At 41.8% G+C, this 27,114-nt stretch overlaps 1 protein-coding gene across 1 annotated transcript; it reads right to left on the reverse strand.

The window, feature by feature from the left end:
* Positions 1-686: 686 nt before the first annotated feature.
* Positions 687-26,182, reverse strand: BMP3 (bone morphogenetic protein 3). Its single transcript, XM_030313604.1, has 3 exons — positions 25,858-26,182; positions 8,975-9,885; positions 687-1,775 (listed from the first exon to the last, which is right to left on the reverse strand). Exons 1-3 carry the CDS (start codon positions 26,180-26,182, stop codon positions 1,584-1,586), a joined length of 1,428 nt encoding a protein of 475 aa, XP_030169464.1. The 3' UTR covers positions 687-1,583.
* Positions 26,183-27,114: the final 932 nt, after the last annotated feature.

Here is a 27,114-nt window from a genome sequence, read left to right on the forward strand (position 1 = left end):
CAAACTTTTAGGGTCAGAAAGTTCTTCTGGCTCAACTAGTCAACCTGTTCATTTTACCAGTGAAGATGCTAAGACACACAGTTAGCACAGTGCCTTTTACAAAATAAATGCTCAATAAATATTTATTACATGATGAACCACAATAGGTAGCTATAGGTAGAGACAGAACAAAACCCCACGCCTTCTGATACTTCACAGCCTCTGAAATGGCTTAGTTGTCTCTCATCAGCGGAGACTCAACCAAGAGGAGGGTTGGCCACAGATAGGACATCAACAACCCATGGTCTGAAAACATCGTTGTCACACATGTGAATTCGGAGAAAGAGAGATTTTTGAAACATGTTTTCTAGGGCAAGGTGTAAGAGGATAGTTGTGACAAATGGAAGTGGGGAAAAAAACAAAGTGTCTATATTTGACTTCCTTTTTTTGGTGAATAATTTTTAGTGAGCTTTGCTAAAGTAGATTTCATGGCTGAACCTTGATCCATGTGAAAAGGTGCCTGGACCTGGACGTGGCTGAAGAATGATATTCAACACGTGATGGTGATTAATTTGGTCATTTCAAGAAACCTCCAATATTCCATCCATTTTTGAGCCTCAGGTATTTATGGATTGCTTCATAAGAAGTAAAAGCATATCAAGAGAACCCAAATTTTTATTTAATTTAAAAAATTTAATTGAATTTTTGAATTCAATTTAAAAGAACAAATGAAGGTATTTGTGAAAAAGAAGAGGAAGTACATGTGGGTTTTTGAAAAGTGGGCTGCAGGTTCCCTTTTCTAGGAGGCAATGAAATGAAAACAACTGTATTTCAAATTAAATGGCTGGGCCAAGTGGTAACTCTCTGCATATGCTCTTGGATCACTCTGTCCTTTTTGGTAAAGTTCTTATAATTGAATGGTGCTTGCCAAAACATGAAATGGAAAACACAAAGAATCCTGTGTAGATTGAACTATAAAACCATGTTAAGCAAACCTTCCTAGAGAGGGGACAGGCACCTGGCAATGTACACACATACATATACTCTTAACACTCAGCCCACACTCTCCACTCACCTATTCATACAATTACACATGGAGGAAAAACACAGGTAAACAAGAGTCTTAACAGATTTGAAGATAAACATAAAAGTTGGTTGGGTTATTTAGCACTTGCTGAGTCGCTCAGGAATCTATGGCAATAAATCTACTTCAAAATATGAAAAATTTCTATTCTCTATGAGTAGAGATAAGTGATAAGCTATTGGTGTTTTTCCAACCTATTTTCAAAGCTCCTTACAAAAATAAATCAGTGTGTCCTCTAATAGCTCTGAAAAAGAGTTTCAGTGATCATTTTTCCTTTGTGAATTTTTTAAAAAAAGAAATAAATGTCCATAGTTATGAAAATCCTGCATTTAGTTACATTCAGAGACAAACACAGTCCAGTTCTCCTTGATGGAAATCGTCAGTCTGTCTGCTCATTCTCTTTGACTATAAAAAATCTTTTGGGATGAAATGCATTGGCAGTGCAAAACAAGGGTGGGGGGGAGAGTCCATTAAATAAAGTAATGATTGAATTAAGCACCCAGATGAGTTCTTTGCCAGGTTATCTGCAAGCACAAGACTCTACTGTCATATTAGGATACACTTTAAGTACCACGTTCTTATTCTCATCAAAGAATAAGATACTGAGTGAGGACATCTTTTCTGGCACACAGCAAGGCTCAGGGATTCCAGGAACGACGCCCACAGCTCTCACTATACTCTGGATGGTAGCATGGTTTGATGGCTTCAAAGACTAGAAAAGAAATGGGAGAACATATAAGTTAGGTGGAACTCCTTTCCCACTCTTCACTGTTCATCCCTAAGGTACGTACGCAACGAATTCGTTTCAACAACTTTATAACGCTCTGGCATCATTACCCGTTCAGCACGATCTCCTATACCTTCATCACCAACATGGTTATCATTTATTAAGTACCTGCTACGTGCCAGGCATGTTATATATAGTATCTGTGATCCTTATAACAAAACTACCATTTTTAAATATTTTACAAATAAAGAAATAGTCTCAAAAAGCTTAAATGACATGTCTAAGGTCAAACAACTAGTAAGTGGTAGAGTGGGTATGTGAATCCAGTTATCTAAGCCGGAATCACTTAACTAAAAACAATTTAGTTGCCAAACAGGGGATTAACACACTCTAGGGTGTTTTCAACAACAGGACTGCAACAAAAACCATTTGTTCTTGATTCTACGCTAATCATAATGAACCCTAGCAAACACCCTATTTAATTAACATAGACATATTATTACCACTGCTATAGCGATAGTTATACTTTGTTGTTAAAATACAACCAAGCACATCAAGGAGCACTGATTTATTTAGTAGTCGCCACCAGGATGAACTGGACGGTAATCACTCCACTGTAATTATTCACCTCTTCTTCGGAGCACAAATCCTGGGGTTAAGAAGATCACCCCATTGGCCACTGGGGGTCACTGTTGCTTCATGGGTTCAGACTTCAAGGCAGTCATGTTAGAAGTGTTCCAAGTGTGGGCCATATATATCTTCTGGGAATATTCTAGGGGGCCGAAGGTTATCTCATGGATATCAGAAGTTTGACCAAGGAAGAAAAATTTGTTCCTGAGAAAATGCCAAGTGGAACCATTAACATCCATGTGAGGCAAGTGGTTTTCTTTAGAGTGCCAAACAGCTCTGCTCAGCCTTAAAGGACAGTCACTTTTCCAAGCCCAGAATGTTCGGGTATTGCCAGAGTGGCATGAACTTCTTCAGGAGAGATGCCACGCTTTTCAGCATTAGTTTTCCCCAATGTCTCTCTAAGGCAGGTGAAACAAGTTTTGTTTTAAATATATTTAGAACCAGAAATTTGGTAACTTGCCAGAGATCACATGTCAATTCAGAAGTGGGATTTAGGCCAAAACTCTGGGTTTTTAATTTCAAGACTTCAAGCCATGTTTCTCATGGCTCAGAGGCACCTCTGAGTTGATATTTTAATTTCATACCCCTAAACCTCCCAGTACGGGAAACTGGAACAAGTTAAAAGGTTAAGGTACATACAAATCAAGGGAGAAGCAAATAATATAGAAAGCTGGCATACCACTAAAAAAAAAAGAAAGAAAGAAAGAAAAGAAAATGGATTATTTTTGTTAGACAAAGGGCAAATCCGATTTGCCTCATCCCATCTTTTAACTTTAATTAAAGAAATTATCTATACATTAGACTTTAAATTTATTGTGAAGGGCCATAAATCATTTAAAAAATGGTCTTGATGAGGTGCAACTTTTTTTTTTTTTACTCTTTCTTCCTAGAAACTTTAAGTATATGTTGAAAAGAGTTGTTAACTTTCACTCAATTAGCTTTGCAAAGCAAGGTATTCTCCCTTTAAGAAAAGGAAGTCTATGTTGTTCTATTTCAGGTATCTTGTGCCTTGCAGCATCGCCAAAATCTGTGTAACTGACACAAACTGTAATTGGTATTGTACCGTAGAGATCAATAACCACTGTCGTTATTTCATCAGTATTGGTAATTTCCAAAGAAAATTTTTGCAGCCATCCACTTTTCTCTATTGATTTATTCCTAAGACTCAGTGATCCAAACAGCTTATAATAATGTCCCAAAGGATTTTTTTTTAACCATAGATTTTCTGACATTATTCTGTGACTTTTTATGTCTTAATGACTCCTATAATATTTAAATTTCATAAGAAGTGCATCTATTTAAGTAGAAGAGGTCTCGAAGGATAAATACTGCTCTGCATTGCTGTTCTCCAGTGCCTGGAACAGTATATGCTCTGGGCACTGAATATTTACTAAATGGATGAACTACTTCTAAGAAATATCTTACCCTCCATCATACCTATTTCTGTGGAAATAATTCCCATCAACAAAAATAAAAGTTTCTGTGCAAATGACCCAGAGTAGATACGGAAAATATTCATGGGTGTTTCCTAGGAAAATTCCTGTCCTTTTTTTTTTTTTTTTTTCTTAAGCTCTAACTCACAAATGATAGATTCAGAAACTATGAACAGTCTCTGGTGGGCTCGCTGGAATTCAGGAATGGGCCCTTGATTCTGAGTTGGTGTGTCTTATCAGACAACTTCAATTTTCTAGGGAGTTTCCCCATTTGACTCACTATGGAATCCTCTGATCAGGCTGCCATTACCAGGAATCATTATGTCATGCACAAAAGATTCATGCACTAATTGCTCATTTGAAGCACGCTGCCAGTCTATAATTTGTTTGTTTTTGAGTTCAGATCATGCTTCTCATGACTCTCTTAATATAGCTTAATAAATTTGTCCATCCCAACTGCAGTCTGTGTTATTTCCCTCCCTAGTCTCTGTTTTTAATGCGAGTAAAACATGACTTTAACATCAGTTGAGGTGATTTTTGCTTAGGTAACTCAGTGCATCAAAATTTAGGATTTTTGGGTCATCTTTTCATGACCAGGGATTGGAATTGGAAACCCAGGAAAGTAATTTGAGGGTCTATCACTTTGAAGTCATTACATGTGAATTTCTTCTTGATATAGGATATTTGGCTCAACGTGTTTAGATTCTTTGCTGCCCAATTCTATTGTCTTTGCTATCCTTAGCTTCCGCACAATTAACTCCATTCCTCTAATCCTTCTTGGTTCTCTCACATCTCGGTCAGCAACAACGGCTCAATCATTTTCATTTCATTTGAAAGCTCTGTTTTCCATCTCCGCTAAGGTGGTGAGGGGGAAGCAAAGGCATACGACTTGGCCTTAGCTATATGGGTATTTTTCATCTCATGGCAGAATTCCAAGGGTCTCTCCCTGGGAGAACAGATTGGCTGTAGGGGCTAGAAATCAGAAAAATCCATGCGGCCGTGTCTGTGAATGAAATCTGCAGTGGTCCGGCCCGCACCTGCCAAGCGGCGCCTGATGTCCTCGAGTTGAATTTGATTACAAATGCATTAGCAAGGGAGAGTGTGTCATCAGCTAAGAGCCTTCATTCCTGACCTGGGCCATGGGGTTTTGCTCCACACTCTCCCAGTCCAGCCCACATGGGTGTGATAGCCCAGAAACTATCTAATTGGAATCAGTGAAAGGGCAAAGCCTGGAATTTGGGAAAGGCAGCACACAGCTGTTCTGAATTACAGAACAGGTTGTCGACTTTTGCAGACGGAGAGCCCCGCCATATAGAGCAGGCTTTCGAGAAGGAGGCCAAAAGGAAGGAGGGCCAGCAGAGGAGTCTGGCCTGGGAGAACTTTTCTCTGGGGCAAAATGTATATCTAAAGTCTGAAAGTTCTTTGGCGCCTCAGTTATTCCACATGTGTTTGTACTGATCTGGTCAGAGACCTTATTTTCCTCTGTTGCTTCGACTGTATTTTTCTCTTAATAGCTCGCTCTGGTTACCATGTTGGAAGCTGTACTAATAATAGCAATGCTTATTAATTACCCCTAACATAGCAGCTTCGTATTGCTTCATGTTACCCATCCTTTTGGTTATCACACCACCTGAAAGCCACAGAGCCTGGAAGGCCGAAAGGGAACCACTAGAAAGCCTTAAAAGTTAAGCCGATTCTCACAAGGTGATGAGAGACGGAGAACTCCATGTAACAGCCAAACTTCCACTCTCAACTTGGCAAAAAGAAATCTCAGGCTCAGAGAGAAAACTCCACACTTCTCCCTGTTATGTCTCCCTGGAGTTCTGATGCCATTCCAAGTTTTGACAAATATTATGATGAGTTCAGTTGTTGCAACCAATGCTGTCCTGATTCTATTACTCTCCAAAGAAACGTTACTGGAAGAGCTTATAGGCTGTTGAACCTGCAGGGAGAGTCCTATTTTAGGCTTTGTGATGTTTGAAAAGGGAGTAGAAACATTTGTAAAACTTTTCCTTGACTTACATCTTTTATTCTCTTGATCCCTTTCCCCATTTGGTCTTCCTTCAGCCCCCTACATTGAATTTTCTGTTCTCCTCGGTCTCAACAATGACCTTTAATACAAATATTAATAGCAAATACTTATGGAGCGCCTACCATGTACACGGTGTTCTACTGTTTTGTTTACCCACTGTTGTTATTATGTAGAAACTATTGTTTTTATCATGTACTATTGTACCCATTTCAAAATTGAGAACACTAACATACAGCTGACCCTTGAACAATGTAGGTTTGAACTGCATGGGTCCACATATATGTAGATTTTCTTTTGGATAAATTCAGTAATGCAAATGTATTTTCCCTTCCTTATGATTTTCTGAATATTTTCTTTTTTCTAGCTTACTTTATTGTTAAGAATACAATATAGAATACATGTAACATAGTAAATCCATGTTAATCTACTGTTTATGTTATTGATAAGGCTTCCGATCAACAGGTGGCTATTAGTAGTTAAGTTTTAGGGGAGTTAGGACTTACTGATGGATTTTTGACTGTGCGAGACATCAGTGCTCCAAACCCCCGTGTTGTTGTTCAAGGGTCAACTGTATGAGTTCTCCCCCAAACCACATTTAGCCCTCAATTTTGCTACTCAAAGTGGGATTTGTGGTCTAGCAGCATCAGCAACACCTAGGAGCTGCATTGGATACGCAGAATATTAGACTATATGCCCGGAACCACTGGATCAGAACCTCCGTGTTCCCAGGCAAACTGCAGCCGCATTACAGTTAGCAAGTCCTGCTACAACCAAGCATGTACATTTAATCATTCTGCTGCATTAACACACTTCCCTCCTTAAACTTATCTGTTACTCTTAACTTATCCCTATAAGTTTTATTTTTAATTTTAATGTTTATTTATTTTCCCCCAGAGAGAGAGCGCAAGTGGGGGAGGGGCAGAGAGAGAGGGGGACACAGAATCTGAACCAGGCTCCAGGCTCTGAGCTGTCAGCACAGAGCCCGACGTGGGGCCCAAACCCACGGACCAAGAAGTCCTGAAGCTGAAGTCAGAGGCTTAATCGACCGAGCCACCCAGGCACCGCCCCCCCCCCCATAAGGCTTTTAAATAATTATTCTTTGCATCACTGAGAACCATCATGAAGAACTACCAAAGCAATGGCAGGGTTTTGCATAGTCAGAGCAAGATGGAAGGGGTAAGACGGGGTAACTGTGGCAGAGCGGAGACCAGACCAGGTCTCCAGAGTGGGTAGTTGAAAACTCACTGAATAGCTCCATATTGTCATGGCTCCCTGGGTAGGAAAATTTGGAGTCAGGAAGAAAAATTATTTCCCCAGGCTACATAGAAGAAACTACAGTTTACGAGTGTGAGAGATTATTTGCAAAACTCACAGACCCACTTAAAATCAGTCATCCTGGATTCAGAGACAGATTGTGAATTCATTTTGTCTCTCAATGCCACAAAGCAACCCACACTATAAAGATTCATCACTGTTAACATTCTGCATCTTTGTGGCCTGCTTTTCAATGCTATCCCAGGGCGTCTGGGTGGCTCAATTGGTTAAGTGTCCAACTTTAGCTCAGGTCAGGATCTCATGTTTTGTGAGCTTAAGCCCCATGTCAGGATCTGTGCTGACAGCTCAGAGCCTGGAGCCTGCTCGGATTCTGTCTCCCTCTCTCTCTGTCCCTCCCCCACTCATGGCTTTGTCTTTCTCTCTCTCAAAAATAACTAAACATTAAAGAAAATTAAAAAAAAATAAATGCTGTCCCAATTGGCAAAAGTTTTGTTTGACAGTGATATACCCTTTATGAATACTTAGACAAGATAAGGCTGTTTATATCATAGTAAATGTATATAATTCTTATTTTGTGTTTAGATTTAAAGAACATGGAGTCGACAAAAATCCTTGGGAGAGACAAGTCTTAGAAGATGTAGAAAACTTTTTCTTCTGAGACATTCTAAGAAGAAAACGCGATTCCAATCAAGTTACTGGCCCGGAGGCTGACCTGCTTTTGTTCGGCCAGACCTTTATGCATGTGTTCCATTAAACATCCCAATGAGCATGACACTAGAACATGAACATGATAATTTAAAGATCTATAAGTAGAAGTTGCTCACTCTTTGAGGCAAAAGATTTTTTTTCTCTGTTATTATGCAACAGCAAAAGTTGATTCCCCTCAAGTTTTGAGAAAAAGAACAAAAAAAACCCATCTCTATTCTTTCTCTGAATTCTATTCCTACAGCCCCTTTTCATTGTATGTCAGAGATTCAAACTGTTATAAGCTAAGAATAGAGGTTCAGAGATAAGCCTAACTGAAGGCCAGAGGGCACCACTGTACTTTACTAACTCTAAATTCAAAGAAAATAGTCACTTGGATTTGCTGTGCAAGGCAGTGGTGGGATTGGGGAAGCTTCTGAGAATATATTCGTCAGGATACTGAGTACTGATACGATACAGTACAGTTTCCACTGATTTTGGAAGAGACACAGGTAAGCTCTGACCGGATGAAGTAAATTTTGGAAGAAGCTTATAGAGTCCACGTACCCTATGTTACCTTTGTTTTTGATGTTTATTAGGGAAGCAAATGAAATAAGCATCTGGTGGATTTCATGAGGTGAGTTTACCTGGCCCAACCCTGATCCTGACTCTGGTGGGGCCAGTTCATCTCATGAGAAACTATCTGTCAAAAAATTCTGCACAGGGCATCGATGCAATTAGTCCTTTCCCTTCCTCTTCCCCATGACATCTAGTCATTCTCTGAATATCCTCTCCAATATCAGCCTTCTGTCGTTTGCGGCTTGCTTATTGTGGGCAGATACAGATTTGCCCCCAGCTGAGTAGACCACATGGCTGATTGCACTGTGTTTGGAAGAAGCACAAAACACATATTTTACATTTTTTCTCATATCCTTCCTCATACCGATACTGACTTCATATCACCTTAGCAACCATTAAAGAAAAACCAAGCGTAACCATTCTTGCCTAGTACACGTCAGAAGGCAATAAATAAGTGTCCAGATGGATTTCGTAAATGAAAACACACTCTCGGTCAGTGTGTCTTTCTCCTCTACGGAAACAGGAAGTATAGGACAGAGAACAACGGCTACCTTTGGCATGGGGAACTGGCATGCTCCGGAGCAATAATAGGCATCGAAGGATTTGGGGGAGATGATCCATTCACTCCAGCCAATATCCGCAAAGTCCACTTTAAGGTACCGCCTGGCACAATTGCGCGGTTCAATCCACTGCTTTCTTCTGGCCTTCTTCAGGGTCTGCTCATCAAACTGGAGAGTCTGGCTCTTCTGGGGGGGTCCCTTTCTCTGTTTCTTTTTGTTTTTAGTCTTCTCTGGGGCCTGAGTCTGAAGGGTCTTGTAAGGCTTTCTCTCCTCCCATACCCCGTCCTCCCTATACTGATATTCTGCCCCAGGAAGCTCGTTGTTCTGCAGAGGCAGCAGGACCCCAGCCGAGCGCTTCCTTCTCCGTTCAGTAGAAAGGGCAGCCTTGATATGGCCGTCCGGTCTAGGCACAGCTCCAATGGGGAAATTCCGGTGTCTCTGCAAGCTTGATACCACACTCTCCGGCTCAGAAATGGCAGCATCGTTGGCATACACCAAGATATAAGGCTCGGGGAAGGGCAACATCTTCTTTGGCAGCTGGTGTCCTTTGGAGGTAATGTTAAATCCTATGAGGAACTCTTCATTTTCCTTGGCCCTTCTCAAGAGCTGAGTGATGTCTTTAGACAGCCAGGACCCAAGGTCTCGATGAGATTTGGCTACGTCTACTGAAAGGTGACCGAGGTGTTGACTTTGGTTTCTGTCAGATTTGAGGATCCACGCAGAGAGATCAATCAGAACGTGTTTCCTCTGAGCATGAGGTGAGCATCCTCGGGATGCCGGACAACTCAGGCTGATGTTTATTAGCTCTCCAATATAGAAATACAGTGTGGCAGATAAAATGTTTTCAGACTTGGTTAGAGAAGTCAGGTTAAAGATGTGTAGTCCTTTGCTTCCAAGGGTTCCTAGGAAGGGAAAAAAAAAAGAAGAGTAAACAAGAGTAAGCAGGAACCCTACCTGCCACCACATACAAAAAGAAACTCAAAATGAGTTAATGGCCTAAATATAAGAGCTAGAGCCATCAAATTCTTAGAAGAAAATATACAGGTAAAATCTGCCTGGCCTTAAATCTGGCGATGGATTCTTAGATAATGACACCCAGGATATGAGCAGCAAAAGAAAAATGGATGAAGAAAATATTTTCAAATCATACACCTGACAAAATGTGGTATCCAGAACATGTAAATAATTCATACAACTCAACATCAGAAAGTCAAAGAAACCAATAAAAAATGGCCGAGAACATCAGATAGACATTTCTCTAAAAAAGATATTTAAAGGGCCAACATGCACATGAAAAGATGCTCAACATTAGTAATCACTGGGGAAATGTAAACAAAAATCACACTGTGGTACCATTTGACATACACCAGCCTAGCTATAAGAATGAAAAACAGGGGCGCCTGGGTGGCGCAGTCGGTTAAGCGTCCGACTTCAGCCAGGTCACGATCTCGCACTCCGTGAGTTCGAGCCCCGCGTCAGGCTCTGGGCTGATGGCTCGGAGCCTGTTTCCGATTCTGTGTCTCCCTCTCTCTCTGCCCCTCCCCCGTTCATGCTCTGTCTCTCTCTGTCCCAAAAATAAATAAACGTTGAAAAAAAAATTAAAAAAAAAAGAATGAAAAACAAAATAAGTATTAGCAAGGATGTGGAGAAACAGGAACACTTTACATTGCTGGTTGAAATGTAAAATGCTTCAGCTGATGTGGAAAAGTTTGACAGTTCCTCCAAAAGTTGAACATAGAGATATCATGTGAGCCCACAACTCTATTCCTTTATAGACAAAGGTAGTGAAAACAAGTATTCAAACAAGTACATGTACATGCATGTTTACAGTAACACTATTCACAATAGCCAAAGGTGGAGACAGCTCAAACCTCCATCAACGAATGAATGGAAAAACAGTGTTCTATCCATGCAGTGGAATATTAGTTAGCCATAAAAAGTAATGAAGTGATACCTGCCACAATGTGGAGGAAGCTTGGAAACATTGTTAAATGAAAAAAGCCAGCTACAAAAGGTCACATATTGTATGACTCCGTTTACATGAAATGTTCCAGAACAGCTAAATCCGTAGAGACAGGATGCAGACTGATGTTTTCCGGGGGCTGGAGGCATGCAGAATGGGGAGAAACCTCTTATTGGGTAAGGGGTTTTATTCTAGAATTATAGAAATATTTTGGAATTAGGTAGACTTGGTGGTTACACAACCTTGTGAAGGTATCGAATGTTGCTGAATTGTTCACTTAAAACATAGTTTATTTCACGTTATGTGAATTTCACCTCAGTTAAACAAACAAAAACGATAATAGGAGTAATTTTAAAAGCTAGAGAAAGATTAAAGCAAGGATTCGCCGTTTTTACTGATTTGCTTTTTCCTTTCCTGAAGCACTACAAATGTGTGTAAGTTGTAACACAACAGTAAACTTACTGGTATGAGAGCTGAGAGCTCTGGCTTTTCATTACGTAACTACCAAGAACTAGTCCTGTAAATCTGGCACAGGATTGGAATATCTTCTTATTAGTGGGAGTGTATAGCCTACTGGTTACAAGCATTGATGAGATTAGATTCACCTTGATTCAAGTCCTGACTCAGCCACTTTGGGCAAGCTAGTGTTCTCATTCATAACATGGAGATTGTGTCTACATCTACTGCCATCGGCATTAAATTAGATGTGTGTAAAGCAGTTCATAAAGCACCCAGAAAGGGTTTCTCTAACTATAATTCATTATTGTTATTAGTGTATTATGGGATTATATCTTCTTCTACCTGCCTCACAAAGTTTACAGTGCAGGATGGGGGTAGGTGAGCAAGACCATCTAACTCAATATTCAGGTAACATGTGCGGAACAATGAGCCACACATTCAAACGTGTCATAAAGAATTAACACTGTTGCGGAGCTTGCCTGGAGTTTATGACCTCTCAAGAATTCAAGAGTTGAATAATTTCTTCTTTCGATGAAATTACTGACCTGGGTCAAATTGTGTTCCAAGTCTTCAGAAATGAGAGTAACAGAACAAGAGATTGATTAGGAAGGGAAGAAGTTGGTTCCTTCTCTTCAGATCATCTACCAAATTAGTGGTAAGGCTGAGGTTAGACTCAAGAATGCCCAGTCCTGGGACCAGCCACCAGAGCCCGAGTCCCCCTCCGTGCACTTGTTCCATATACATACTGGTTTCAGAAACATGTGCGCACTTGTGAGATTATGTTCTTGATCAAAAACATATTTCAGTAAAAACAAAACATTTCTACAAAGACGTGGAAACTTAGAATGAGTTCCCTAGGTCCACAAGCACAAGGGAAGTGCAATGGGAAACATATTTTACTCATTTTTAACACCGTGTGAAGGAAAAGGAGGAAGCTGCCATTTGTGCCCATTTGTATAATCCATGAGACCAGGATAATATTTTACAGACCTTTACAACAAAGCCATGGCATCAGGGTTGTTCAGAGACTCTAGCCTTAATTCGTACCAGTCACTGTAGCATATACTTTTACCCAAACTTCTTGTAGCAGATGGAAGTTTAAAATGGAAGGAAGAAAAGTCTCTGTTCTAAGTATGTGGCAATCGAATGGTTGCCAAACAGACATCCTGGCAGGGAAAAAACGAACTACATGGGATCTGGGTGGTAGTGTCTTAATGGGTAAAGTAATAGTGCTCCTTTGCCCAACAGTTTGCTTCAAAATGTATCCTCCTCCTGGAAAAAAAAAAAAAAAGTTCCCTCTTTCAAACTGTTTCCAGACACCTTGTGACCTGCTGTTAAGCAGCCTCCACCCCTGTGTCTAATCTTCAATATCCTCTCGTAAATGCTTCAGAATCTGTCAGGCTGCCTCTTGTGATGGCTCTCATTTTAGTTCAGTACACTATTTTGAAGTCAAAGCCCCATGGCCCAGGCCCAGCTCCACCACACCCACTAGCTGTCCTCAGGCAAATAATCTAAGCTCTTTAAGCCTCAGTTGGCTTTGTTATTATTTATTTATTTATTTATTGACAGAGAAAGACAGGGGAAGAGAGCGAGAGAGAGAGAGAGAGAGAGAGAGAGAGACAAGAGAGAGAATCCGAAGCAGGTGCCACACTCAGCGCGGAGCCCGACCCCCCGGCTTGATCCTACGACCCTGGGATCATGACCTGAGCCAGAATCAATAGTCTACGCTCATCCTGATTGAACCACCCAGGCGCCCTTCAGTTTGCTTATTTGTAAAAAGAGTCCAACAGCATCGACTGCAGAGGTGTGCAAATTAATTGACAGAATGCAGGCAGAGCTTGCAGCACACAGAAAATCTCAATGAATGTTAGCTAACTAGAACGGTCTGTCCGATATGGTGGTGACTGGCTATTTAAGGTTGAACGGCAATGTGCTGTTCAATGTAAAATGCACGCTGGATTTCAAAGACTTAGTACAAACATGAATGTAAAATATGACATGAATGTAAGTTTACATCGATTGCATATTAAAGGATAATATTTGGATGGATGGGGTTAAATACTGTGATAGATACTGTGATTTAAAATAAGAAATACATATATTTGGTCTTTGTCCTGTGTCTGTCACAGAGCTCCTAAAACCCTTGGAATTTCCTAGGTGATGAGAACTATACAGGTGCCTTTTGTTATGTTAACAAGGTGAATTTAGAGGACTGGTGGGGATGGGGCTGGTTGCAGGGGAACCAACCCACTGATTAGAGGGTTGGCATTTTTAGTCCTATCTCTGATTCACAAGGAAAGAGGAGCCAGAGGTTGAAGCCATCACCAAAGGCCAATGATTCAATCAATCGTGCCTATATGATGAAGCCTCCATAAAAACCCAAAAGAATGGCGTTCGGAATGCTTCCAGGTTGGTGAATACATGGAGATTTGGGGAAAAGCAGCGCGCCTGGGCAAGACATGGGATCTCCACACCCTTTCCCCCTACCTTGCCCAATGCATCTTTTCCATCTGGCTGTTTCTGAGTTGCATCCTTTTATAATAAACTGGTAATCTGGTAAACAAATACATTTCCTGAGTTCGGTGAGCTGCTCTTGCAAATTAATTGGACCCAAGGAGGGGGTCATGGGAACCTCTAATATGTATGTAGCCAGTTGGTCAGAAGCACAGGTAACAACCTTGGCTTGTGACTGGCATCAGAAGTGGAGGGTGGTCTTGTGGGCTGAGCCCTTCGCCTGTGGGATCTGATGCCATCTTCAGGGAGACCAAATTGAATTCTCAGATACCCTGCTGGTGTCTGAGAATTGCTTGCTGGTACGGGGAACTTCCTCCCCTCTCACCCACACCAGAAACTGGGTACAGAACATTTTCAATATAATCGTATGTTATTCAAATTAATTTCACTTGTTGCTTCTCATATTTTTAAGTGTGGCCACTAGAAATTTAAAATTACATATGTGGCTCACATTTGTGGCTCAAATGAAAATTTCTGCTGGACCATGGCAGTCGAGGATAACCACCACTTTTGTAGTCACATATAGTCCAAAAGGGAAGAAAAAAGGCATTTATTTCTTTCCAAGTGCAGAGAAGAACTAGGATTTTGCTAAACATGAATCCTTAAACCAAAAAGTGAACCGGGCAAAAGATTCCCTTCTTGGAATGCGACATACTTTCCTTTACCAAGAACATTAGATAAAGATAATTTTGGTGGTTACTTTTTAATTTTCCCTCCAGCTGTAGCTAATTGGTTCAATCTGCAGTCAAAAGTCTAAGGTTAACAAACTGCTCCAAAATAGAGTTAAAAGAGTTAAATGGGCAGTTTAGCGACAGTGCTTTATGGCATAGCGATTCTACACATAGCTTCAGTTGTGTTATTTGGGTATCTCACATGGTTATCCACTACAGCCAACAAAGAACCAGAAGCAAAGCAAAACCAATGTTTCGGTTTAACAAACATGGGGGTGTCGAACACCTCCTAGGGACTGGACCCTGCCCTGGGTCTCAGGGCTGCACAAATGGCCGCTGCTGTCCACACTGTGGCAGGGGGGAAAAGACCGATAAGCAATAAGCAGGTAGTTAGGCCATGATGATGCCACTTGCTGTCAGAGGTGTGCACTACATTCTTGGAGTAGCACCAAGGGGGGAGCAAGTAACTTTGCGCATGTAAGGGGAAGAAGGATACACCGGGAAGAGTTAACCTTTGAACTAGACTTTTAAGAATGAAGGGAAAAGGGGAAGTTGGGGGTGGGAAAACGGAAGGAGCATGTTCTGGCAGTATGCAATACCGGAGGTATTTGCATAGCGATATTTCCAATGTTTTAAGTAGACATTTATAAAATATCCCAAATTAATCTAGATTTTTGAAGTCCTAACAGACATCTAAGCTGCCGAAATTCAGAAAAGGGATGGCCAATTCTAACTACAGGATGGCCAGCTCCTAACTACAGGTGCTGTATTATGCCCGGCACTCAATGTCTTTGCCATTTCTACCAGGCCAGGGGGCGCATTAGCCCTGGCTGTTCGAGATGACCTCGACTCCCTCTTTGTTCTAATAATAAGCTACAAGTCTCAGCCATTTCGCCAGAACATTTTTTGACTTCTCCAACCCATACTTTATTTTTGCCTTCTTTAACCTTAAAACATTTAATTTCTGTGCAAGTTAATGCTCCTTCCCTCCAAACGCCCCATCAAATGCTTAGTATTTACAATGGATGAAAACAGGAATAAGAGAGTCGTGCAGAGTTGCATGGAGTTGAGTGGAGAGGAATAACTAAGGAGATAAATACCTCCCTGAAAGTGGAAATAAGTGATAATATGTATTCAACCACTCTCATGCTTTTTATCTGATGGAGTTTTAAAATTAATTTAACTTTTCCAAATTAGAGTCTTCACATACTTAAGAACAGGGGTTTCGCAGTAGGCGTCTTGCTCTTTTCCCTGGGTAGTTGAGTCTTATCTACAGACACAGGTATATATGTTCAAATACCAGTAAATGAAAAATGCTAGAGTGCTTGCTTTTTCTTTTCTTCTGAACTATTCTGATACTTAGCTATCTGGAATTATTGAATTAGAACCCCAAGGTACACTTTCTGATTAATAAGAACAAACTGACACACTAATAATATAAAAAAACAATGGTGGGTTTTATCAGGTGAAAAAAAAACAATAGTTAACGAATTTTCAGGCTGTCTGTAGTCTTCAGGTACCAGGAAGCATTAACTGCCACACCAATCTAACTATATCTAGAGTTGCATGCTTAATTCTGGGTGTTCTCATTTTAACCAATTTATTGATACAGAAGAGAGTAACCAAGATGTTGACGGGTCTGGAAACTGTGTCTTACAAGTTTGAGTTGAATAAATAGAGAATACATGGTCTGAAGGAAGAAAAAAAAAATAGTTTACCAACGTTATGAAAATTGTTTGCAAATAAGGGGCTGAAGAGAGATTGGGGTTTTTCTTTCCAGGGTCAAAGATGAGAATGAGGTCTAAAGGTGAGAGTTGAATGGAGGCAGTATCCAGGACAATATGTAATGACTTTCTAAGTGTCTAGTACGATAGGGATACCCTTCTGTGGGACTGAGCAAACATAAGATAGTCCTAATTCAAGACTATTGCAGGAGGATCTTTTTCTGATATGGAGGGTGTGGGAGATGCACTAGATAACCTCTCAGATCCCTTGCAAGGAACTGCAACAGGCTTTATTTTCAGCTCTTCCTAAGGAAACGTTTTTGATGCCAAAATATAACTACCAATAGGTGGTGCTGTTTTCTTACTGTTTTCTGGCACTGGCACAAGCTTGGATTTTCCTTGCTTGGGAACACATCAACTGCAGTCTAGTTAGGATTTGCCATTGGCATTATAATTTTTTGAATTTTCTAAAATCATCATGTCTGTGAATTTAAAAAGCCTCCAGAAGTCAGGTGAGTTTCAGCCACACGCCTCTTCGAACACCTGTCAGGGTTTTGCACCTGCTGCTGTTTCTTCCTAGAATGCCTTCATCTGCCCTGCTGTCCTTGATAATCCAGACCTGCTTTGTTAAGGCAGAGAAGCGGCACCACTCTTGAGGCACGCTTATCATGACAACCCACTCCTTCGGTTGGAATCCCGCTTCTAATACGATTTTCATCATACTGTCACTCCTTCCTAAGACCAAGAACTCCTTAAAGGCAAGGTCACCTGTAGTAACTTTTATCAGATTCGTCAGCCCCAAGCATAGGGCTTAACTCTAAAGCAGTACTCAGTAAATGCTGCTGTCATGAATAAACAGACCGAGTCCAGCCTATTCATTGTAGAAATTCAAAAAACGAAGCACCAGCTAGGTAACATTGATTTTGGAGAGAAGCCCAGGTCTTCTATTAACTATATAGAATTTTTTAGGGAGTTTGATTAATAGATAAAGGCAGAGGATTTATTTCTGTTTTTATCTGAAGACAAAGCATCTAAGCCTAATAAAACCAAGGACTCAGTAGGAACCTGTAACTTAGGACAGGCCGTGCTATGGCAAGGTTCAGCTCCTGTCAAGGAGTAGCTGAGGCGGTGCCCTGGGAGTGGTAAGTTCACCTTCATGCTGGCCCATGCAGAATGTTTTCAGAGGGAATTAGGACATATAATGGAAAGCTTTCTATGTAAAGTCTGATTTTAAAACAAATAGCCTAAATGAAATCTTGATGATTAGTTAAATCCCCAGAAAGCAGGAAAAACATTGTAGTAATACAGAAAATACGTAACTAAGGACAAGTATTTTTCCCCCCACTTCTTTCTCCAAAGTACAACTGCTAGAAATGCCGGGGTGCCTAGGAAAGAGTCGCATACACCTGCAGCCACTGGCTGAGTGCTTGTGGATTACTGACTCCAGACTGCTGCTTCTCTCTGCCACCTTCAGCTCTCAGGCAAAGGCAAGATGGAGACTTTCTAAATAGAACAGAAAGTCACAGAATTTTGTTTTTCTTGCAGAGTGCCGTCAAACGACTGAGTTTTATGGGATTCCAAGACAACCATTCTCTATGTCCAAAGTAAAACATGGCCAAAGATGATATAATGTAGGTTTCTCTAGAACAGCAAAATGTTCATTAATCAGTTTATCTACTCTTAGCCTCTGCCCAAGGGCATTCCTAGACTGTGAGCTCTCAGAGGGCAGACCCATGTCCTAATAAATCTTTGAACTCTTAGTACTTTGCACAGTCTGGAGTATTTATATCCTGAAAAATATTTGTCAGATGTGTTGAATGAACAACTGTGTAAACTCACCAGATTCAAAAATGTTTCCTACTTAACACCAAAATGAAAAAAAACCAACTTTCAAGTAGTTTCAACTTCCCAAAGTCAGCAGAAGCCCTTCTTGGGCTTACGTACCATATGGCGTTATGGCGTTTCCTTTCAGCTCATCAGGAAAAAAGCATTATTAGAACAGTTGTATATAAAGCAGAATAGCATTGCCATTTGACACGTACATAGTAAAATGCCTCATGGAAACTTCTCTCATGGCAAGTTTATTTTTAAAGGATCTTTTGCCTGGCTAATAGCTTTTCTACTATCTCTTCTTATCTAGTCCCCTGAACATCTAATTCAGCTCAACTGAAATATTTACTGAGTGCCTGCTATGTGGCAAACTACACCAGATCCTCAGAACACAAGAGTGAAATGAGATATGCTCTTTGCACTTCAGAGACTTGCTTTACACATTCCTCTTCCATATCCCCCTTCTAGCAGGTCTATTAGGCTCCAAACTCTCTGAAACTATGACAGAAGGGTAAGAAGTCTTTATTAACTTACTTGAAAGCCCACTCCAGAGAAAAGACTACCTTAAAGATGCTAATATACCTTCTAAAGTGAAAGAAGCCTGCTATTATATAAATTAATAAACCATTTGTCCACAGAAAGGTCACTGAAAGCACTAGATGAGATCAGGTCTCACACGTGAATCAATCCTGGATTTTAGAAGCTGGTTATAAGATACTCAAAACCTTAGGGACATGAGGTTAGACAAGTATGTCTCGAACATGCATCAGAATCACCTTGATGGCTTGTTAAAATAGAGATTTCTGCGTCCCACCCCCAGAATTTAATTCAGATGGTCTTGGGTGGGCTGGAGAATATCCAACAAGTTCCCTGGTGACACTGACACAGCTAATACAGAGACCATCCTTTAGAACATTTAACCTCACTACAACAAAGTGTAGCCGTGCTCACTCAGCCATCAAGGCCAGGACAGAAATAGTACCTTCTTGAATGTGGGTTTGGGGTATTATGGATTGTATTACAAGAGGACTATCACCTGTTTATATTTACATTGTTGTTGTGTGTTACAAACAATTGCACGTGAGCCCCATTTTATGTATGTTTATGGCTTTGTGGGAAGCTAGAGAGAGACACCTTTTAAAATATTAAAATATCTCATTTATACAGAGCTTCTAAACTTTTAATGCATTTTCCCAATTGAGTTTTACCATCTGTCTTTGAGACTGGCACAGTAGGTATGACTTAACCATTTGATAGTTAAAGAAACTGAGACTGGCAATGTTAGATAACTTGATTAATTAGCAATTCAAGCAAGGTTAGCCTTTAGATCTCTTAACTCAGCCTCAGGTAATAGAAAAATTAAAGTACCAGGAATCTCTTCTTTGCTTGAAAACCATTTACCGTAACCCATGCCTAAGTGTAGCCGTTACACTTAATTCAAATAGTCTTTAGTTTAATTCCATGCAATATTTTAATTTTAAATTTTCTTTGAAGGAAAAGCAAATAAGATCGTATTGGGTCTCAGTTGATTTACCTGTAAAATCAGATGATTGGACAAAGAATCTTGCATTTCTACAACTATTGGATGCCTTTACTTTATAAAAGGAATATTTAAAAGAACTCACTCAGTAGAGTAAGAAATACTTACTGAAGATGGTAACCGCGTAGCATCAGTTTGTCCCCAAATTTTATTCCTAGTGGGCCCAAATAAAACCTAGGCACTGCATTTACTGTGGTTCTGTTGCCAAGAAAAGATGGTCTGAAAGGTAAGTCCATCACTGAAGGACTCAATAAACACACTGCTCAATTAGCTCTATGACTTACATGCATAGGTGTTTGAAATAAATAAAGAGGCATCTATGCCTTTAAACATATCATCCCGGGGTGCTTGGGTGGCGCAGTCGGTTAAGCGTCCGACTTCAGCCAGGTCGCGATCTCGCGGTCCGTGAGTTCGAGCCCCGCGTCGGGCTCTGGGCTGATGGCTCAGAGCCTGGAGCCTGTTTCCGATTCTGTGTCTCCCTCTCTCTCTGCCCCTCCCCCGTTCATGCTCGGTCTCTCTCTGTCCCAAAAATAAATAAACGTTGAAAAAAAAAACATATCATCCCTAAAAAGTGTTTTACCGAAAGTACTGTTTCAGGTACCAATATGCTAGGACACAACCACGACTAATATGTGGTAGACCAGCAACTTCACGCATTTCTAAACAGTCCATATATGAGCGCTCTTCAGTTACACTGTCATCATTTAGTACTGTCCAAAGTAGATATTATCCTGGTATACTCGTGTCACTTGATTAATACTATGTCAGTGTTTCCATTACATAATTCTATGTTCATGGGCTCATAACCATAACAATGCACTCTGAACTGAAACTTGGCATAGGAAGTTCAAGCTGAAACTGTTTGTGATGCTAAACTTATTTCCACTACCACCACTAAAATCAAGTTAGTAAGTTACTAATTACTAGGATATACACATTGAATAGATGGGAAAACCATCCAAATTTGGAGAGAAAACTTCTGATGCTGTAGCAAAATTTCCTGGGTAACAAATAGAAAGTATATGCAAAGTTGCTCAGTATTTTTCACTAGGCTTTTTGATAGGTACGATTTTTTTTTTTTCAACGTTTATTTATTTTTGGGACAGAGAGATACAGAGCATGAACGGGGGAGGGGCAGAGAGAGAGGGAGACACAGCATCGGAAACAGGCTCCAGGCTCTGAGCCATCAGCCCAGAGCCCGACGCGGGGCTCGAACTCACGGACCGCGAGATCGTGACCTGACTGAAGTCGGACGCTTAACCGACTGCGCCACCCAGGCGCCCCGATAGGTACGATTTTTATTATGTCTAATAAATACAGCAAACATTGGTGATTATATAAGGGATTTGATAGGTGTCTTGAGTGTTTTTTTTTTTTTTTTTTTTTTTTTTTTTTTTTTTAGTGTCTTTCATCAAGATACTACTGGCGATACAGTTAAAGTTATGTGTGTAATCTCCAGTGAATTTTTCCACAAATAAAGTAGATTTCCTTTTAAAAGCATCATACTAGCTGTGAACTAATGCAGATCAAGTCCAGAGAAGACAACAATGGAGAATTCATAAAGAAACTGGGAAAATGGGAATTTAATAACAGAGAGATTCTATGATTACATTCAGAGAAGTTTAAAACATGAAAGCAGGAAGATGATATGGTGCCAGTTGGACCCAAGTCCAAAAAGTAAAAATGGAAGTTGCCATCCTGACATAGGTATTAAATGGGAAATGAGAAACGAGACCATTTCAGTTGTGATATTTACTCACATTTTGCATATCTTCCTTTCCTGGGGAATTAGGAAGTGTCCGAACCAGTGTTTCCCCAACTAGATATCTTAGAACCATAATTCTCTAAAATGCTCTCTCAGAGGGAAAATGATCCACTCTTAGGAGGACTCACTATCATTTAAAGGCCCTGAGATTCCCATAGCAAATTAGAATGATAGTTTTTTCCCCCAAACTTATTTGACCATGGGACCCAATTTTATGTAACACCTGTTAACATCTTCCAAAGACACTTTAATAAAATTTTCTCCTAGAAAATTAGACTGGAATATTAGAAATAATAGGTTTTGAGCTGAGCTCACTCAGTATGTTTGAAAAATTGTCTGGTAAATACAGTGTGACATCCATTTCTTCTTCCATGTAAGGGGGGTTGAACTTGCTCTCTTTAAGGCCTCTTCTACATACAAACTTGTATAATTCCAAAATGCCTAAGAGCAGATTTGACATTCATGTCCCTATTTAATTTTTAGAGAGATCTAAACTGGGTCACTCAAGTGCTCATAAATATCATTGCTTGCATAAGATATACATGACCACCTTAATATATTCTTAATTATGTATATATTTTTAATGTATAAATATTTCCTGAGTGAATTACCTACGTAGGGGATGTTTTTCCCACTGACCCTCATGGTCTCTTGGCTTCTTTGAGTGTGTCTAACTATACTGAAAAGCCAGATTTAAATAAATTTTTTTCATGTAACTCATTCTCTTTCTCTTTTCCATTAGTATGGATAATCAAGAATTCATGGTATTATGGATTTTTAAATGTCAGAGATTGTAAAGCTGTCTTGCCCATTACAGTAAAAACTTCATTAAGGGCTGTCATGTATTCAAAGTAGTATGTAATTCACAGCAGCCATGTATACACCTCCCTTCTCCAGATGTACTGTTGTCTTTTGAATACAAACGTTAGATAACCCGAGTGCTCTTTAACTTCAAGCCTAGTTTCTAGGTGCCAGAAATTTTAAGGTAACTACGTTTTAATAACGTTATTATATTCCCTTGCCATTAAACCCATTAAAAGTGATGTTCTACCACTGGCCCGTGCATTTTACAAGGATGGCCCTACTGGAATGCTCGATTTGCCCTTAACTCTATCTTTTCCAAAGGTTTACATTTTAGTCTCGCACTTCAAAATCACATCAAATGATAATCCTTTATTTTTAAATAGTTTTGGTCACAGTAGGAAAGACGCTCCCTTTCTCATTGAAGGAAAATATTCACTTTTGGGTCCGGATTACCTCAATTTTCCAGTCTGTGTGATTTTTTTTAAAAAGGTGACACACATTCACCGAAATGTCATCTTTTTGTAGGTACATTTCATGAATTAAAGTAATGATACTTTCCTAATAAGAACATGTGTGATTTAATCACTTTTCCTAAAGAAGTTAAATTTGTGAAGAGGAAATATAAGAGTAAGTAGCTATGGGAATAATGAGAAACTAATGAGCACAAAGCGTGTACCCTAAAAAATCAGGCCAGGAGAAAACCTTCTGTGAAATATTCTTCTTTTTACACACAGTAGCCACGGACAACCTAGACTAAGATTAAAATAAAAGCTGATTTCATATGCCTCTGGTGTTCCTACAAGACGGTGTGTTTTTATAAATCTAAACTGCTCTGTCGTCAATAGTTTTGTAAATTACTTCTTACAAAGGAAAAGATAAAACCTATCTTTATGTAAACCCTTACACATCACAAAAAGACTTATGAGTGTTCCAAACTTACGGTTTTGGCACACCCACTGCATAGCATTGAGGGAGGAGAAAAGGGGTTAGCAGAAAGTGTATTTAGGATGAATGCCACCCACCATCAAGTAATGGTTTAAGTAGAAAGTAATCAGAGGGATACCACAGCAGCTACATTTCAACCAAAGATATTCTAGGTTTAGAACAATAAATAATTTTAATCAGGTATGTTCCAAGGAGCAAATAGGGCTCTAAGGCTATAACTCAGCCTGAATAAGCACTTGGAAAGTCTGCCTGATCAGCAGCCACTCCACATACACAGCACACCATCTGACCTTCCACTAAAATTTGTAACATCGTTGCTATAGAGAAGCCCATGTGCTGTGAAACCTAAACACCATGGGCTAGAAAACATATCTGATTTATTAAAGCAGACAGCATCTTTCACCTATATCAGAACATACGTCGCAAGACAAAGAGAGTTATGGAAACGTTGATATGGACAGAGGAGAGGGGCACACAAAAAAAGCCTTAGCACCTTCCCCAAATCGTGCCTTCTTAGAGCCAGAACTGCCTTATAATAAGGTCTTTTTAGTGTGTTAGTAACTAAACACTCTTGGAAGGGGTCCAACATGAACCACCTCTCCAGGAGTCTCCGATGCGGTAACATGACACTTAAGCTTCCACAAAAACCAGTGTCTACGTTTGATGAATAAGTCATTAAGACAGTCTCTAGGATGCTAAAGGGATTACCTTCCTTATCAGGGCACACAGCCTTGTATATATGCTTCAAGCTGCAATTCATCATTTCAAGGGAACTTCTGGCCTCCGTATCAGAGTTTATCATTTGATGGTATGAGACCAGTGAGACTGATAAGGGACACTGAAATTATAATGCACAGAATGAGCGGAAGCCCAAAAGTCCAAGGGGCCTGAGTTATTCAAATCCTTATCCATCTCCCACACATGGTTCACTCAGCCTAAAACAAACATACAAACAACTATGCAATAGGTATGAATGAAGCAAACTCACAATCCACTTCCAAACCCTGTGATTCATACTAAAAAATGAAACTTGTTGATAAAAAAAAAACATACTATATGTCTCTTGGGTGCTTTGGCTACTCCCTAGGAATATCACACACACACACACACACACACACACACACACACACTATCAAGGTAAGAGCGACTTGAGTATCTTCATTTACTGCCACCTGCCTTGCCCACCCAACTTCTTTCCAATTCCTGTTGTTCCCACGCTGCTCCTTCACTGAGCTCTGCTCTCAGAGTTGCACTGAAATAAACAAGGCATTCGCTGGTCTAGTCAGCTGTGAGGATAGGCTCAAGTGGCTGGCATACCAGGGAGAGGGCAGCCCTTTACACAGTATGTTCATGGTTTTAAGAAGAAGGTGAAATCTGGTTCAGCTCAGACTCTAGCTAAAGACTCTGCATTAGAAAGCATAATTCACATTTATTGTAAATGTCATCATGCCTAGGAGCTCTAGAGTGTATTTACAGTGTCAACCTAGGGCTTTCCTTGATGGATGCTTTGGTTTTCCTTTTTTTCCAGGAGTCCTACATATCAAAGCTTCAGGAGATTTCTTTCTAGTGATTCTGACAGAATGGATAGAGCATGAGGCCAGGCCTCCTTACTTGAAGATTCTTGGCTATTTTTCACCGGTTCACTGAAGACAGGCTTTGCAAGTTACATTTCCCTTTATCGTGAATGTAGTGAACAAAAAAGCCTGATGCGTCTTCAAAGCATATAAACCAAGTCAGTGTCCAGGAAACTTTCCCTCAAGCTGTTAGCACAAGGGAGGCAGGCTGTTAGCATAAGTTATTCGCTTCACCACAGGGGACAGGAGAAACCTTGTTAAACCATGGATCTCAGTCCGCAGTGATCTGTGTGTTGAAAAATGGGATGAGCAGATTTTCATCGGCGGATTCCAAGAGGTGTTTACATCCACGCTGTCCACCCCCGCCCCCCTCAACTCCTCCCAGGGTGGAATAGGTACAACCCCTATTTGCCCAGATGGGTTTTAAATAATCAGAACACCAGACCACCTGGGTTCGTTTGTGTGTTTGCCACCAAGGGACTATCAGATAGAAAGTGTCAAATACAGTAAACACAGAGAACTGTGCAAGTCAAGAGGGGGTGCAAGGTCTGGAGAAGCGACTGTCTAAAGGGCGAGGGGAAGGCGTCTAGTTCCAGTGTGACTTTTCTCTCTGGTGCCTCGGGTTGGCATAAAATGACAGCTGCCTTTAGGTAGACATGGCTAAAGCCCAGTCCAAGGGAATTTCCGCTGGCTGGCTTAAGAAACATCAGCACGAGGGACCCCGAGAGTGCTTCAGACACCCAGCGCCGGAGGGCTCCGCTGGGCAAGGGATAGCCCCTCACCCTTTTCCAGGCAGTTCCTCCAACCCACCCCTACCTACCGGGCTGCTCAGCGCCTTTCTTCTCTCCAGATCTCCCTCTCAATTCAGGCTCTAAAACTGGGATTACTCGCTGGCGAAACGCGGGGTGTGACGGGACCGAGGGGCTCGGTGGGCGGCTGCACAGGGTGAGGGAAGGTCTCTAGGTCGCATCAGAGAGAGGAGAGCAGACAAAGAAGCTGTGTGTAAGTGTGTGTGTGTGTGGGGGGGGGGGTCCCAGGAGAAACCTGCGGCGGGACCGCGGAAAGGGGGCGTCTCGGGCACTCACCTGATGCTCCGGCTCGAAAGCTGCGAACCGTGTTGCCTTCGCGCAGGGGTGGGGGGCGCAGGGGCTGAGAGCCCCGCTCGGAGGACCGCTGCGCCCGTTCCGCCTCGGCCCTGCCGCCGCCGCTGTACCTGTCATAGAGCCGCAGCATGTGCTCCGACACCTTGTCGTGTGGCTGCAGCACGGGGCCGGGGCCACCACCTGCCGTGCGGTCTCCTGGCACAGCCCTGTGCGGCTCCGGGACATTGCGCGTCAGTCCCTCTCCCCGCGCCAGGCTCACGCAGAAGCAGCCTAGCCACAGGCACAGCAGCCGGAGCGCCCCAGCCATAGCGACGTCCCGGCGCCGCGCGTCCGCTCCCCGCGTGGCGGGGGGACACGCCGAGGGCGCGAGGGGCCCGCGACAGAGCGGAGGGTTGAACTTCAAATTAGCCGGGGCGAGGGCGCCGGGGGCTCCAGGCACTGCTTGAGCAGGACACCGGCAAGTCGCGCTTTTTGCCCTGGCCGATCTCGGACCGGCAGGTGGGCTCTTCCCGGGCAGCCGCGCGGACCTCCCCGGGGCAGGGCGCTGCTGGAGCCGTCCTCACTGGTACGCCGAGAAAGAGCTTCAGTCACGGCGTGTGTGGCCGGGGTGTTTTCAGGATCTGTCTCTATCCTCCCTCCCCTCTTTATCTTCCAGAAGAGCCAGCCTAAGCGGTGACGCTGGGGAAAGCACCAGCGCTGCGTCCGGCGCACTGACGGAGCCCGGGTGCGCGCAGCGGTCCGGAGGGCGCTCGATTGCCTTTTCCAGGGATTGGAGCGGCCGTGGTGCGGCAGGTCCGAGTTTTGAGTGTGTGTGTGTGTGTGTGTGTGTGTGTGTGTGTGTGTGTGAGAGAGAGAGAGAGAGAGAGAGAGAGAGAGAGAGAGAGAGAGAGAGACTACTTCGTTCTTTGGCTGATCCGTACAGTCCGCAGCCAATCTCGCCCCGTCCCTCGCAGGCAGCTTGGACCCTGCTATAGCCGGGAGAGAAGGGAAGGGGGAAGTAACCAGCAAACCAGCAGGGGGAGAGAGAGAAGAGGAAGTAGGGGTGGGGTGGTCGGGAGAGGAGGAAGAAAAGGTAGGAGGGACAGAGTATTTTTTAATCCCCTCAAGAATATTGGTTGTGTCCCGGCCTTCAAGAGGGCAGAGGAAAGCAAACTTCCTCCTGGCTTGTTTCGCCTCTGATACCAGACAAAATCAAGATGGGAACAGCATCCTTGCCTCCTTTCCTGAGCCTCTCCTTAT

The sequence above is a fragment of the Lynx canadensis genome, chromosome B1 (assembly GCF_007474595.2).
Source record: "Lynx canadensis isolate LIC74 chromosome B1, mLynCan4.pri.v2, whole genome shotgun sequence".
NCBI lineage: Eukaryota > Metazoa > Chordata > Mammalia > Carnivora > Felidae > Lynx > Lynx canadensis.